This window comes from Rhinopithecus roxellana, chromosome 3 (assembly GCF_007565055.1).
Source record: "Rhinopithecus roxellana isolate Shanxi Qingling chromosome 3, ASM756505v1, whole genome shotgun sequence".
NCBI lineage: Eukaryota > Metazoa > Chordata > Mammalia > Primates > Cercopithecidae > Rhinopithecus > Rhinopithecus roxellana.
This window is the reverse complement of record NC_044551.1, coordinates 177,738,387-177,755,049: the sequence shown is the minus strand read 5'-3', so window position 1 is coordinate 177,755,049 and position 16,663 is coordinate 177,738,387. Positions and strand designations below refer to the sequence as shown.

Here is a 16,663-nt window from a genome sequence, read left to right as displayed (position 1 = left end):
GCATCCTTAACTGTACCTGTCCCAGATTAGATGCTCAACAAATACGTGTTGAATGGATAGATTTAGGAGAATAGGGTTAACAAAGGATGAGTTAGAGAGGAAAATAAGATTCATGATCTCGAAAAAATTAATCAGTGGTGAAATGGCCTTGTTGATTCAGGTTTTAGCTTTTGAAGTGTGTTGTTCTCTGGGATTTTCCAATTGTGGGTGATCTCTGAAAAGGGGCAATGTCTGCAGCAAATCTGCATGGGTTTCACAAAAAGTCTTCAGCTGTCACCTCTATGCAAATTCCTCTCAGATCTACGTGTCCAGGAATGGAGACCCCTGATCACAGCATTTCCCCTCATTTTCAGATTCTGCTATCACCTCAGATTCAACATATTGAAAATATCATTGTTACTTCTGGTTCAGCGACTCAGTCTACCTTCTCACTTGCCTTGCTGACATACCACCCATCTTCCACCTTTCTTCTCAAGAAAAAAAAAATCAGACCTCTCTGACGCTTCACCATCATCAGCCCCTCACTCCCAATGTATCTAAAAGGAGCTGTGCCACTGTTTACAAAATCAACCCTCATGCATTGGGCACCTGTTATTATTTCTAGAAACTGTATTAAGCCTGTGGACAAACAGGGCCCTAGTGGTCGTGGTATTTGAAGCCACCCTTTTCTGTTTTGATTGGATGCAGGAACAATGAGTACACAGCACACCCAGAGTCCATCCCTTGTCATATGAAGTCCCTCTTTCTTCAAGGACAACCTCCTACCTGTATCTTGCAGATTATTGCCAAAAGAAATATCCTAAGTGGTAATTAATGGTTCTACTTTATCTTCATGAACCTAAACTAACTCTGTCATAAGCCTAGAGTTTTTTTTTATGCTGAGCTTTGGAACCTCTTTATAATCTGACATTCACTCTTAACTAATTCCCATATTCCCCCAATAATTCTCAGTTTTCCAGCCAAGATATTTGGAGCTCACTATCCCCTTAACTTTTATTTTTATTCCTATAGTACTTACCACAGAATTTAAATTTGAATGGAATCTTATATATTATTTAATCCAACCTCCTCATAGATGAATTAAAAAAAAAAAAAACCTGAATTTCACGGGCTTAAAGTCAGAAAGCTAATTCTAAAAATAGTGTTTCCTGATTTTTAAGGTTCTTCACCCAAAATATTATCATTTTTTCTTGCTATGTATATGTCCATGTGGCCAGTATGTTAGCAGCTCCTATCAGAAACCAATCAAAGTTCTCAAACAAAATGGAATTAAGAGAGAGGTTTTGTTGAGTAAACCATTGAAGCAGAAAAAGGGAAGGAGGAGACATTGGACTAAAAGGACTCGTGTTTGCAGATTTGAGTATCTGTGTTCCATTCATTCAAATTTGCCATCTGGATCATTAGAATATAAGATGCCTATGTTTTGGTAGGCTGGGGCAGAAGAATCACTTGAGGTCAGGAGTTTGAGGCCAGCCTGGGCAACCTACCTACCATCTCTACCAAAAAAAAAAAAAAGAGAGAGAGAGAGAAAATTAGCTGGGCATGGTAGCATGTGCCTGTAGTCCCAGTTACTCAGGAAACTAAGGCAGAAGCACAACTTGAGCCCAGGGGTTTGATGCTGAATTAGCTATGATCATGCCACTGCATTCCAGCCTGGGTGCTGAGTGACAGAGTGAGACCTTGTCTTAAAAAAACAACACCAACACCCATTCTGAGTCACCATATCATTAGCAATCCAAATCCTTGACTTCCTCTCAACACCAAACAAAACAACATACACCTACACATGGTTGTTTTTTGTCTTTTAGCATAAGACCTGGGACTACACTTACTGGGGAGTAGCTGAGGCTAAAGTGTAAAAGTCCAATAGTTGTTGACTAATAGTGCCTCAGTGGTAGTTCCAATATGCCAGTTAATGCATAATGTCTCCCCGCATGAAACCTGATCAAAAAGCTTTAAAGCTGCTTGGCCCCTACTATTTGCAGAGGAAAACATGGGGACTGAGGGCCTCAGAAGGAGGGGCAATGTGAGGGCATTGAGTGACTAGGCAAGACATCATTTGTAGAAAGGCAAAAAGAGACATCATTCTCAAAATGCACCACATTGCAAAGAGGTCACAATTCTTAAATGATGTTTAAGGTAACTATTCAAACCGACAAAAAGGCTTATCAAAAAAATTAAATAAATAAATAAATAAGTTTTTAAAAAGCAATCTTTTCTTTTTCTTCCCTGTGTTTGAAAACCTTCCCATTAAGAGAACACAATATGCGATGGCAAACATGGCTCAGTCTCATCAGGAAAAGAGAAAATTGTTTGAAATAAACCTCAAAGAGAAAGAAAAAAGCTGTCATTTTCTTTAAGGACACTATTATGTTCTTATTGACAAGACAAAAGAGTAATAAAGTTAAATTATAGCAACTATAAGCTTGATAGTTCGGTTGGAGATAAATAGAGAAACCTTTGCTATTAAAAAGAAAAAGAAAGAAGAAAAAGTAGATCTTTTAATCAGTCCCTACTGAAGTTATGTCTACTGACCTTACCCCTCATTGAGAGCATTCTTGAATCTGTTCCAGGGGCAACATTCTTACCTCATTGATACAATCCAGGAATGATAAAACTGGAAGTGAGCTTGCATAATCATTATGCTGGAGTCTCTTGTTTTATAATTGGAGAAACTGATGTCTGTAGCAGTCAGTGACTTGCCTGTGCTCACCCAGCCTTTGAATTTCAAGGTTAAATTCCAGAAACCAGCGGGAGCTAAAACTTATTTTCTCCAGACACAGAATCTATTTATTCAGCCTTATTATGAAATCATCATGCTAACAACAAATTCATGGTGATTATCCTGAAATCTATTATCCTGAAAGCATATTTGGAGATTCTGAGCATACTTACTAAGCTTTCAAGAATTCAGGGTCCCAAATTCCTCCTCCCTATCTGGACTAGGCATCAAGCAGTTGAAGAAAAAGTGTCAGATAATCCCCATCCTTCCTCACTGCTGTACCTTGATGACAGTCAACACCTCTTACCCACACAGTCTCTTGTTGGAACAGGAACAGTGCCTCTCTGGCCCCTGTTGTGAAAAGAATGAAGCAAAAAGACCCTCCTAGCCATGAATGAGTTATGGGACTCTTCAGATCTGCAGTGAGAGAGGCCAGACACCTTAGAAGTGACAAGTTCTCCCTTATAATATATAGTAGGAGTTCAGAAAAAGGAACAAGCAATAAGTTTTAAGTACTTTGGGCCATTTTCCTCTCTTGCTTCTCTCCTGGAGAAGTCTGAACACGTTTTTATTTGGAAAGGTGCATTGTGACATTTTATATCGTTCCTTCCACCTATTAATAGTTCTGGCTGCCCCAGGTGCTCATTTTCAAGACACCCTCAGAGAAGGGGGAACTTCTGGCAGCCACTCTGCAGCTGACAGCTTCGGGGAAATGGCAGGTTTTCATTGATGTATTGTGGTCACTGTTTCTTTCTTTCTTTCTTTCTTTCTTTCTTTCTTTCTTTCTTTCTTTCTTTCTTTCTTTCTTTCTTTCTTTCTTTCTTTCTTCCTTCCTTCCTTCCTTCCTTCCTTCCTTCCTTCCTTCCTTCCTTCCTTCCTTCCTTCCTTCCTCCCTCCCTCCCTTCCTTCCTTCCTTCCTTCCTTTCCTTCTTTCTTTCTTTCTTTCTTTCTTCTCTCTTTCTGTCTCTAACAAAAAAAAAGTGATGGGTTTAGTATCCTCCTAGGACCTATAGATTTTAATATGTCAATTAGTCCCCTTTTATGGGAACTTGTATGTTTGTGACTGACTCATGGTCTTCCAGGTACCTTTTTGTCTCCGTATGACACTGAGCACCAAGTATCAACATCACCTGTCTCTCTTTGAATAAACTTTCTAGACAGGCAACAACCAACAGCCCCTATATAGACGCTTGTCAGAACAGCATGTCATACGAATTCTTCTCAAATTGCGGATTGACTGTTAGTTAATCATTACAATGAGATGGAATTGGAAAGTGGGGCTCAAACGCAGGATGTGAAGTACCAAAATTTCTTATTTAAAAATTGTCCAGGTGGCTCCCCCTGATGGAGGCAATGTTGTCCAGGTCTGCATTTCTGTGGGCATTGACTGCTCCAGCCATCCTCTATAATTCTGGCTTGTTGCAAGCTCTGTGAAGGGAGCAATGTATTTCCCAAGAGCCTCAGAGAATGTTGGCTCTGCCATCTCTACCCAGAGAAGCCAGTGTCTCCATGCTGGCTGTCATGCAGAACTCCATCATAAGCCTTGAGACACTGTTCTCAACATGAAATGTAGGGACATTTCTTACTGCCGAAATTCCCCTTAGTATTCTCACAAATTTAAAACAAAAATAGCTTTTTGAGGTATAATTCACATACCATAAAATCCACTCATTGGAAGCTATTTTTAGCTTTCTACAATTTTGGGGAAATTTATGGAGTTGAACAACCAACAACAGCCTCCACACTTTTAGAATATTTTCATCATCCAAAAATTCCCTACTGGCCATTTGCTGTTAATCTACTCTACCCCCAGTCCTAGCCAATACCGATCTGGTTTTCTTATCTCTATAAAAGTGACTTTTCTGGGCATTGCTTATCAACAGGCTTATATAATGTATTACATGGTAGTTTGTAGGTTCGTCTATGCATAGCGTATATCAGTAGTTCACTCTTTTTATTGCTGAATAGTATTCTGCTGATAAAGGTTTGCCACACTTTCTTTATCCACCAGTTGATGGACATTTGGATTGTTTCCAATTTGGGGCTCTTATGATGCCATGGACATTCACGTACATTTCCTTCTATGGATATATGCTCTAATAAGCTTCTTAAATGCTACTTCTTACATGCTCCTGTGCCCCTAACTATGCTAATCACTTTAAATGTATTATTTCCAGCCTTTGCAAAAACTGCTGAGATAGGAATTTTAACCAAGAAACCAAAGCTTATAAAGAAGCAACTCACTTGAAACAATGCTTCTGGAGCCAAAATTCAACCCCATACTCTTCGAACTATGCCAAGCAGCCTCTATTACTCCCTAACAAAAAAGCAGGCATTTCCACGAAGCTTGCACACGAAACCCAATGGCTCACCCTCCAACCATATCAGAAATCCCTAGTGTGGCTACCTTAAATGGATTGGAGGTTTGCAAATCCACCCTAGGACTTCATATACAAATATTCTCTTCAAAATTACAGCAGCCTCAATGGTCACTTCAAACACAATTTTGACATGGATACATAGATCAGTGTAAATGTATCAATTATCTGCTTTATGCCTAGAACCAAGGTGGGTACAGTGAGGAAACAAAAGATGAATGACAAACAGCTATGGCTCCTTGAGGTCAACATAATGGGACGACCAGCCTCATACACATATGTCTGCATTATGTGGAACGAACTGCACATGTAATAAGAGCTTCAATTATTTAAGAATCTGTGCCAAGACTTAAGCCACTCACGACTTGTGTGTCATCTACCTATTTCCTTTTTCAGTTATGTGGGCACTGTAGAGCTAAATTACCAACAGAGAGAGAGAGAGAGAGAGAGAGAGAGAGAGAGAGAGAGAGAGAGAGAGAGAGAGAGCTGAATTCTACACAATTCGTGAGCTACTCAGAAGATATTCGGTGGAAACATTTGGGAAATGTCATTATTTAAGGCAGCTGAATAATCTGCAGATATGTGTGTGTGTGTGCATGTATGTGTGTGTGCATGTGTGTCTACACACACATAAAATCTCCCTGGAAGCTTATAGACATTTTCTTTCATTTATACATCTTACAAGTCTTTGTTAAACACCTACTTGCAGGCACAGTGCAACATGTTAGCAGAGAGCTAAATGGTGTTCCCTGCCCTTCTGGAGCTTACAGTTTCATGGAGAAGATGGATATTAAATAAAGAAACTAATTATTAAAATTGTGAGAAGTGCTATGAAGAAATAGAGTATGTCAAGGGAACATTTGCATTTACGCATGTGTCAGGAGCAAAAGGTGATGAGCTGATATTTAGCTTTGCATTAAAACAAAACAAAAAACCCAGAGCCAAACAAAAATAAAGAACCTTTCAAGCCAACGTGGGGAGGAAGAATTCCCAGTGGGCAAGTGATATATCCTGGTGACTTAGAGTAGGAGGCTGGCAGGAGCGATGAAGAGAAATAGGCATGTTTATAAATGGAAAGCCCTTCCTTCTGGGTCTTCTTAAAATATTCTGCAAATCTTCCATAAAGATTGGCTATTTCTCTATCAAGGCTGGGTAACCTCATATATCAATTCTCCATTTCCCTGCCCAAGTTTGTGAAAACGTATCTTCCATTAACCTGTGCTGAAAGAGACATTTCTATTCTAAGAATCTATTTATGTTCTCCTACAACTTTCTCAAAGATATGCCTCTGGGTTGTAATACCTCAAGCTGATACTCAGCTGAAATGTGAATACTTTTGCCAAATTTCAGTAACATTGATCGAGCCTTTTCTGAGTCATTTGATCATGGGGATGTGGGGATGTCTTCTCTTTGTAGGGAAAAAAAATGCTGTTCCTTTCATTTGAAGGGACGAAGGACTCAATTCGCTTTTTCTGTTACTTGCCATAAATTTGGTCATCAATGTCAACAGCATCCTATGACTTTTTTTTTTTTCAATTATTTCATGAATTAGGGCACAGCAAGTAATCTTAGTTCTGACATCTATTTGAATAAATAAGTGTATCTTCCTGTTCTTATCTCTGTTTTTATTACCTTAAGTAACACACTGAATTTTATTTCAGGTCCTTCTCTCTGTATTTTCTCAATTCTTTGCACAGTTCCTTATGAAGCTTCTCTGGTTAATTTCTGTTACTTTCCAGTTGTCAGAAACCTTTAGTTTTGTGATCGTTTTTCCTGAAAGATCTCTAGGATAAAAGTCTAGTTTTACCTTTCATAATCTCCACATCCTATCAAATTTACTTTTTGAAAATGTACTTTCCTGTACCACTTTCTACCGAAGAGTTAGTTACCCTTTTTCCTTTCAATTGCCTGCAGTCATTAACAGAAATATTTTCCATCTGTCTCCTATTTTTCTTTATTTCTCTTCTTTGGTAAGAAAAGCATATAAAATTGCTTCCACCCTACATTTTGGTCAAATTATTTTGTGGTATGGATTGAAAAGTTTTTATAATTGCACCAAGTTTCATTGACCCGTATTAAAGGTGTCAATGAGCAAAAACCTTCTATCTGTTTAAGCTACTGGTTTTTCATTAAAATAAGGATGGTTTTCTTAGAGAACAATTTTTTTTGAGAGACAGGATCTTGTTCTATCACCTAGGCTGGAGCATAGTAGTGTCATCATAGCTGGCTGCAGCCTCCACCTCCTTGGCTCAAGCATTCCTCCTGCCTCTGCCTTCTTAGGAGTTGGAACTACATGGGACTACAGGCACATGCCACAACTCCTGGCTCTTTTTTTGTGTGTGTATATTAATCCATTTTCACATTGCTATTAAGATACTACCCAAGACTGGGTAATTAGCAAAGGAGTTTTAATTGACTCACAGTTCCACATGGCTGGGTAGGTCTCAGGAAACTTACAATCATGACAGAAGGTGGAGCAGGCATGTCTTATATGGTGGCAGGAGAGAGAAGTGCAAGTAGGGGAAATGCCAGACACATAAAACCATTAGATCTCATGAGAACTCACTCACTATCATGAGAAAAGCATGGGGGAAACCACCCCTATGATTCAATCACCTCCCACCAGATCCCTCCCTCAACACATGAAGATGATGGGGATTACAATTCAAGATGAGATTTGGATGGGGACACAGCCCAGTCATATTGGTGGAGTTTTGCTATGTTGCCCAGGCTGGTCTCAAACCCTTAATCTCAAGCCATTCTCTCCCCTCAGGTTCCCAAAGTGCCAGGATTACAGGTGTAAGCCACCATGTCCAGCCTATTTTTGCATTTGTATCTCATTTAAAAAACAAAAGAAATTAGACATAATACTGATTTCATTATATATTTCTTGGAATAATTATCACTTTTACCATAATAGTAGAGAAACCAAGGAAAAGGTAAAACATTAAAAAAGTGTTATTTGGAACAAAGATTATACAAGGCATTATACTAAGAACTGATATGAACAGAGAGATAAATAAGACATGATTCCTGCCTTTCAAAGACTGACACTTTAGTAATGAAGAAAAAAATAAAAGATAGTCATATATCCACAATAAGATGAACATAAGGGAATAAAAATTCAAGGAAGCTGAGTGTGGTAGCTCATGCCTGTAATCCCAGCACTTTGGGAGGCCGAGATGGGCAGATCATGAGGTCAGGAGTTCAAGACCAACCTGACCAACTCGGTGAAACCCCTCTCTACTAAAAATACAAAAATCAGCCCAGTGTGGTGGGCGCCTGTAATCCCAGCTACTCAGGAGGCTGAGGCAGGAGAATTGCTTGAAACCAGAAGGCGGAGGTTGCAGTGAGCTGAAATCATGCCACTGCACTTCAGCCTGGGTGAAAGAGCGAAACTCCCTCAAAAAAAAAAAAAAAAGAAAAAAAGAAAAAAAGAAAAAGAAAAAAGATTCAAAGGAAAGAGAGCAATATTTAAAATGGGCTGAGTAGTTTTGCACATTCAAGACTGATTCCTGGGACCCACATCTTTGAGGTCAGCATGAGAGGAAGGGGAGGCAAAGTTAAATCAGTCAGTGACTGTGCACTGGCATTTGAAACCTATATTTTTAAATGAGTGTCTTTGCTTTTCATCCTAAATCTTTTAAACCACGTATAGTTTATCAATAAAGAGATCCCCCTTTTTCTGAGGGAGGAGAATTGGGGAGAAACTTGGGATCTGGAACTGACTTGATCTCTGGCTACTTTGCCTATTCTGATAAAATCGTCCTCACCATCATCATCTCCCCTTGCTTTGACCAGGTGTATTAGACTTTGTCAAAAGCAATGGAGATGATTTTTTCAAGGTGAGAAGGCATACGGGGGTAACTGCAGAATGGTTCATTATCTGGGGGGAATCGCCTACCTCGAGGATTCTGAAGAGGGAAAGAATGAGCCAAATGACACTTTGGATTAAATGATAAACTGAGTGTAAAGCCCATAGCAGAGGAGCTGGCACAGAGTAGAGTTCAATGAATAGAATTTCTCCATCACCCTTCCCTTGCCCTACGCTGTTATGAGTTGCAGCTGCTGTCCATATAGGCCTGTTACAGAGAGAGCAGCAGGTGCTCCCCGGGCGTTGACAGGTTAGGGAGTCTGACTCTCAGAGTTTGCATGTTTCTCCTTGACTCTTGATGTCCTGAGTAATTATTGACAAAGGCGTTGTCCTCATCATTCTGTCTTGGCCCTCTTCTTTTGACCTGATCATTTTCTGGAGTTGTGAGCCATGTGATAAAGAGGATGAGTCCAGATGGGATGCATCGGTGGTGACCTGGCATTTTCTGCTGGGATGATTGGTATACCATAGAGACAGTTAATCAAGGACGGCCAAGGGGCTCCTAGAACACATGATAGTAGTACACCTACATTTTGATCCTCACTCTAGACCTCTGGGAGCCTGTCTGAATATTAAACTCATTAACCAAAGAAACCAGTCTGCCATTGATGTACACATTCCAGCCTGGGGTTTTCTTTTGTTAATAAAAATGATGTGGGTAGCTGATTCAGCATTACGGTGGTTTGTTCCCCAACCTCCAGAAGTACGTCAGGACTTTTATTTTATAGCATAACATGGCTGTTCAGAAGGTTTCTGAAAACCTAGGGCTTAACATTTTTCTGGTGCCGTTATATCATATTCCACCTGTGTATCAGGAAATGTGCTTTGGGAAGGTCTTGAAGAAAATTTATAGAATAGGACCACAGCTTGTAACATCGGGAGGACCTGACTTGCATATGATATAAGGAAAGGCTTCCCTAAAGAAGTAAACTGATTAGTAGAAGGTAGCCACAGGGAGGGAGAAGAGTGTATGTGAACTGGGAGGAAAAACAATGTGTTCCAGGAGCTGAAAGGACAGAGATGTCAGGATGGAGAGAGGAAGCCGGGGAGAGGAGGGAAATAGATGGTAGGAACTGGGCAAGGACCAGACCTTACAAGGTTTCATGGATCACCTTAAAGAGGTAAGAACCCTAGGGACTCTACCTTAACAAAACAGGAAGCCTGTGACAGATGTTTAAGAAGGAAGTGTAATGACCAGATTTGTTTTTAAAAGATCATCTTGCCTGCCATGTGAATAAAGGATTAGAAAGACAGTAAGAGTGATATTGAGAGGACCGATAGGAGGTTGTCACACTGCAAGACGGCATGATGGCAGAGGACAGCATGATAATTTATCCTTGTCTTTTGGGAGTTTACAATCTAGTAAGGGAGTGGACATGTGTACACAGAATTATTACAGTGTCGCATGTGATAGTGCCATGAGAGTTAAGCAAGATAAAGTGAGAAAGAGAGAGGTCATTTTTTGCAGAGAAAATCAGGGAAATAGCTTCTTACATGGCAAACAGGATCCAAGGAATGTAGTGGCCTGAGGCTTGTTTTATTTTGTTTTTGGCTTGTTTCTTTTTATTTAGATTTTTAGGTACAACTGTTTCCAGATTAAGAAATTGCTTTAAAAGTAGCTTTCCCACTGTTTTGTTTTTTTTAAGCTTCACATACACATACATTTTCTATTCCAGTTCACATTATCCTTGTCAGGCAAGGAGAAAGCAGGTTTTATAGTTATATATATAATTTCCTTTTAGACTGGAGTAAGTGAATTCCTCTATTTCTCTTCTGGGTCACCTGTCAGTCCATAAAGCCAGGAAGAGTTTAGAGACAAGTCTCTTTTCCTGAGGACGCATAGTTTCTGTGAAAATAGTACACACACACATGTACACACGACTGTGCAAATAAATATGGGTGTGATGCTTTCATCATAAGAAATTCAGAATGAATTGCTTTTAGAAGGACTTACACAAAGTTCTCCTGCAGTCCCTAGGGCCTCTTCTTTCCTTCTTTTTTTTTTTTTGAGACGGAGTCTCACTCTGTCACCCAGGCTGGAGTACAGTGGTACAATCTCAGCTCACTGCAACCTCCACCTCCTGGGTTCAAGCAAGTCTCCTGCCTCAGCCTCCTGAGTAACTGGTATTACAGGCGTCCACCACCATGCCCAGCTAATTTTTTTTTTGTATTTTAAGTAGAGATGGGGTTTCGCCATGTTGACCATGCTGGTATCGAACTCCTGACCTCAGGTGATCCACTCACCTTGGCCTTCCAAAGTGCTAGGATTACTTGTGTAAGCCGCCACACCTGGCCTATTGGGACCCCTTCTTGAAACACCTGTGTGAGCACCCTACTTACCATCTACCACTGACCACTCCTACATAGGGCTGTATTTCAGTGAGACCACACAGCCAACAAAGTGCACTAGTTTGCTTTGATGGAAAACCTACTAAGCTTTACTGGTGAATCTCTGCTGAAAAGAAGTAGGCTAGGTTATACTGAAACCATGAGCAAGAGAAATGTTCAGTTGGTCATGTTGGGAGTCATTGGGAATATTTTAGCCCACGATTTCATTCATATTGGCTGAACTCTCAGCTCCACCTATATGTGAGCATGGCTAAGTCACCTAAGCTCTCTGAGTTTCTTTGGAAAAATAAGGTGGTTAGACTGACTGATCACTCAGATGTTTTGCAAATTTAGTTTCAGATATAGATTTCCATCCAGGAGAGCTGTGAACTGATTTTACAAGTTTAGCCTAGTATTGCAAGGATTTAGTTATATGGGTCTATACACAAGAGAGTACTTGACTATGTCCTTCATACCAATGCCAGAAAAGTAGAGAGAACTCCTTAATTCCTCTAAGTATCTAGAAACACAATTTGAGCCAAGGGGATGGTTGGCTATTTGAATGAGAATTTTGACTGTACCCTGTGGTTTCTACAATTAAAGAAATGGCATATCTGGACTTAGAAAGATAATAGTTTCTTAGGAGTTTGCATTCTTAGACTACACCCAGAAGCTTATGTTTCATTTGAGATTATGCAGTTTAAGGATATTGACAAATCTGAATGCATCCAAAGAAAAATGATAAGGATGAAGAAAAACCCAGGAAAATTGCTATGTATGGAAAAGTTGCTAAAAACTGGGAAGGGTTGGTCTGAAGGAGATTTAGGGATACATGACAGCTGTCTCAAATATTGTGGAGAACTGTCAGAGGAAAAGAAATGAGACTACCCTGGCTCTGTATTTCCTAATAGACCTGGGGTAAATCGATTGAAATTGCCGGGAGCTTAATTTGGGCTCAGTGAGGAGAAGAAATTTCTGACAACAATATGTAGTCAAGAATAGGATGGGATCTAATTTCCCTTGTGCAAAGAGTAATTAGGAAGGGACTGGATGTTGATAATATTGATTGTGAAAAGCAATGAGTTGTGTTTTTACATGTATTAATGCAATCTTCATGATAACCTGTTGATGTTGCTTCTGTTATTATTTCCCCCATATTACAGATGAAGAAACTGAGGCACAGTGTGGGTAAGCCACTTGCCTAAAATCACACAGTTAGTAGGTGACAAAGCTGGGATTCAAACTCATGCCTCTCCTGTCGTCAATTTGGGAGGCTTAAACATGCTGCCATGTAGCCTCCAGGTGGCCATCATATTGGTGGATAGTATTTCTGCCCCTGGGTTTCCAGAATGGTCTTTGAAGAGCTCACTGATAGTGGTGTATTTCATGGTGCATAACAGATTCTGTGGTAGTACCTAACGCAGGCAGAGGTGCCTTCCTGCAGGTATGCCAGTCTTTGGTAATGAGCCATTATGCTCCGTCTGTCATTCTGCTGTAACTATGCATAGCCATCCTGTTTCCTTCCTCACAGTATCTGGAGTTGGGATACATTGTTTCCTGGTGGAATTTACTTTGCCTGCCATATTGATAATATCCACTTCAGCAGCTACACTATGACATTCCCCTACACAAAATAAAATTACAAAAATATCCAAAAGCCCTACTTTTGGGGTATGCAGACTGCAACTATACTTTCCTTCCAGACATGATGGATAGCTGTTTCTGTTCTTCCCTATCAGAGACTGCACCTTGTGTGAGTGTCAGAAAGAGATCTCTGCTTTATTGGCCCTTTGCACGTTAGGAAACACAATAAAAAAGGTAAAGTGCTTTCCAGTACAGGAAAGGAGAAATAATCCCTTTCAAGCCTGATCAGATCTATCTCAAGGTAACCGACCAGGAAGGAGAACTGACCCTATTTCACATACAGGTACTTTAAAATAATTTCACAACAGGTAGTTAAAATGTAACTATGCTGTGCTGTCAATCACATCTCGTCCTTCTGGATTTTAACGCTTGTTTTACTTGAGGGAAGATGATATTTGAACATTCTATGGCATCCGTCAACAGGAATGCGCACATGGTTTCAAATAAGGGTTTTCAGCCTTCTGAAACCAATTACTTCTGCCTAAATGGAAATGCCAAAGCAGAGATGTGTCAGCAACTAAGAGAATAATTTTTTTTAAAAAATTAAGTATACACAATGATGCCAGAAAACAACAGAAATTGTGCATTCCTGCACACACACGTACACACATGCGTATGAGCAAGCCTTTTTAAGAGATATTAAAAAAAAAAAGTCTGTGTCAAACAATGTTAACCCAGAAAGATGCAGAAATGTCAGACACATTACATGGGCAGGACTTGCGGTTGGCATTTGGCTGTCAGCGGGGGAGGCGTCCTCCCCAACTAATTCCTCAGGAACCTCATGCTGAGGCAGTCTACAGGGAAGGGAGCAGAAAGGGAGGAGGGGGAGAGCAGATATTGCCTATTATGTTTTTCCTTCCCGGCTGGAGAAGGCCTCAGCTGTGTCAGACTGGGACTGCTTGTGATTTTCTGTAGTTAGAGGGAAACACAAAAGGAAGAGCAGCCCATTCCCAGCTTACGCCGATGGTGAGCCCACCTCTCCTGATCATTAGCGTTGCTGGCATCATTGAATGCAAGCCAGATCGTCTCTTATGGAGACTCGGCAGTACCTCACCTCAGTCTGTGAGTTTTCTCCATGGGAAGGTTGTGATGGAGTCTCTGGGTAAGGATAATGGATGTGCATGCAGATGGGGCTTTGCAAGGACCTGTCCTCACTGGCAGAGTAGTTGGAGTATTTACTTTAACCCTTCAGTGGGTGCCAAGGGAGAGATGGGAGACTAGATGGTGAAACTATTTGATTTCGCACCACAGCTGTCTTACAGTAGTTGTGAATTCTTCTCACTGAGTCTAATTTCTAATTCCTATCAGGTTGTTGATCTGAATTTTTTCTGCCACCTTCATGATATCTGCCAGGTATTTCACCAGAAAAAAAATTCTGTGAAAATAGATATAAATGTAAAATGGAATTTATTAACTGTAAACATCTGTTAAGTCAAGCATCCTGTGTCTACTGCTGAAATACTCTTTCAAGTGACTCTGTCTGCATCTGTCACATTTTTTTCACCCTCCAGAGACCTATTTGCGGTAGCTCTCTGTGTACTAATGAAAACGTGGGATTGGCTTTACCCTTTATTGTAGCTTGGTGTTAAGACATTTTTTATATAGGCAAAAGGAAGATAGGGGAAATGATCCATTCTATTAGCCGAATTTTCTTCAAAACATGGATTAGTCTTGCTGCTTCTATGTGATATTTAGCATGCTGAACAGATTTTTGTGAAACTCCTGGTGTCTTCTGCTGCAGGTGGCTGGGTTTGTTGACAAATCTTCAGGTGTACCATTTGCCTTCAAAGGGTGTGCTGCTGTCTCATCAATATAAATGGAGTGGTAATAACCTCTCACATTCTAGGGCAATGTGTGTTTTACAGAGTATCTTCACTGTATTACTGAGTTGCTCTCATTTTATTATGACATCAGCCCTGTGGGGTAGGTATTCATGCCAATTGTAATTAGTTCCATTTTTTAAACAAGGAAACTCAAGGCAAAAGACTCATCCAGGGCCACACCTTTAGAACTGAACATGTTGGTATTTCAACCCATTTCAAGTCTCAAGCTTTGTTTTCTTATGTATATGAACTGTGAGTAGTATAGGCACAATCAAACAGACATGATTTGCTGTTTCCATGTTGTATTTATATATATATATATATGTATATATCCCACTTCCTTTTTGCTTCCTTAAGCCACACCAGGCAGTTATGATGCAGAATGAGTTTAATTGCAGCATGCCCCACCTCTCTTTTCTACAGCTCAACCCCACAACACAAGCTCACACACACTTCTGTTGCTCCGTTGGCTTAGGAGCATGAGTTCCTGAGATGCTATCGGTTTCCCCTTATTTAAGGAGAAAATCATCAGTAGATCTGATAGAGCTAATAGTACCTCTCATGAGTCTGGAAAAAACAAAGTGATGGTTCTACACTGGTTCAATTTCATTTACCTCGATCTGAGTAGAAGAGATATGAGGCTCCAGGAGGAAATCCCCTCATCCTTTGAAACCCCACACTTCAATTATGTCAGATGTTGGGAACAAGTTCATGTATCCCCAGAAGCTAGGGAGGACAGATGCCCTCGTGGAGACTCTGTGTCTTCTATTTCAACAAGCATAGTGTTTTCTCAAGAGTCTGCCAACGAGAAACCTTGAGAACTGGGAGCAGCAGCTCACCAAGCACCTAGGAACACATTGTAGGACAATTTAGATAAGCCCCATATGATCCAGGGAGACAAGGTCAGCCTTCCCACTCTCACCCCTGGCTTTCCTCCAACCAAAGCCGTACCACCAAACAACTGCATTCAGTGACCAGTTGCACTTGGCCACTGGTTCTTTGAGAGAACACAAGGTGGGTTTTAAACTGCCCTGACATAGATCCCCATGAAATCCTGTGAGACATCTCTATTTGGGTTTTCCAAATATGCTTTGGCAGTACTTTCTCATATACACTTTCTTTTTTATTTTTTATTATACTTTTTATTTTATATTTTTTATTTTATTTTATTTTTATTTTTATATATTTTTTTATATTTTTAAATTATACTTTAAGTTCTGGGGTGCATGTGCAGAATGTGCAGGTTTGTTACATAGGTATCCATGTGCCATGGTGGTTTGCTGCACCCATCAGCTCATCATCTACATTAGGTATTTCCCCTAATGTTCTCCCTCCCCTTGCCTCCCACCCCCAAGCAGGCCCCACTGTGTAATGTTCCCCTCCCTGTGTCCATATGTTCTCATTGTTCAACTCCCACTTATAAGTAAGAACATGCAGTGTTTGGTTTTCTGTTCCTGTGTTAGTTTGCTGAGAATGATGGTTTCCAGCTTCATCCATGTCCCTGCAAAGGACATGAACTCATTCTCTTTTTATGACTGCATAATATTCCATAGTGTATATGTGCCACATTTTCTTTATCCAGTCTGTCATTGATGGGCATTTGGGTTGGTTCCAAGTCTTTGCTATTGTGAATAGTGCTGCAATAAACATACACGTGCATGTGTCTTTATAGCAGAATGATTTATAATCCTTTGGGTATATACCCAGTAATGGGATTGCTGGGTCAAATGGTATTTCTGGTTCTAGAAACTTGAGGAATCGCCACACTGCCTTCCACAATGGTTGAACTAATTTACACTCCCACCAACAGTGTAAAAGCGTTCTTATTTCTCCACATCCTTTCCAGCATCTGTTGTTTCCTGACTTCTTAATGATAACCATTCTAACTGGCATG

At 40.3% G+C, this 16,663-nt stretch overlaps 1 protein-coding gene across 7 annotated transcripts in view; it reads left to right on the top strand.

Moving 5' to 3' along the window:
* TENM2 (teneurin transmembrane protein 2) overlaps positions 1–16,663 on the top strand; it is a 1,294,091-nt gene that overhangs the window by 764,112 nt on the left and 513,316 nt on the right. The window contains exon 1 of one of the 7 annotated variants that reach the window (XM_010358206.2): positions 13,786–14,048. The exons of the other annotated variants lie outside the window; for them this stretch is intronic. Within the exon in view, the coding sequence (XP_010356508.1) occupies positions 13,910–14,048 (139 nt within the window). The 5' untranslated portion in view covers positions 13,786–13,909. Of the gene's footprint in view, positions 1–13,785; positions 14,049–16,663 lie in introns of those variants that run through there. 7 annotated transcript variants of the gene reach the window in all.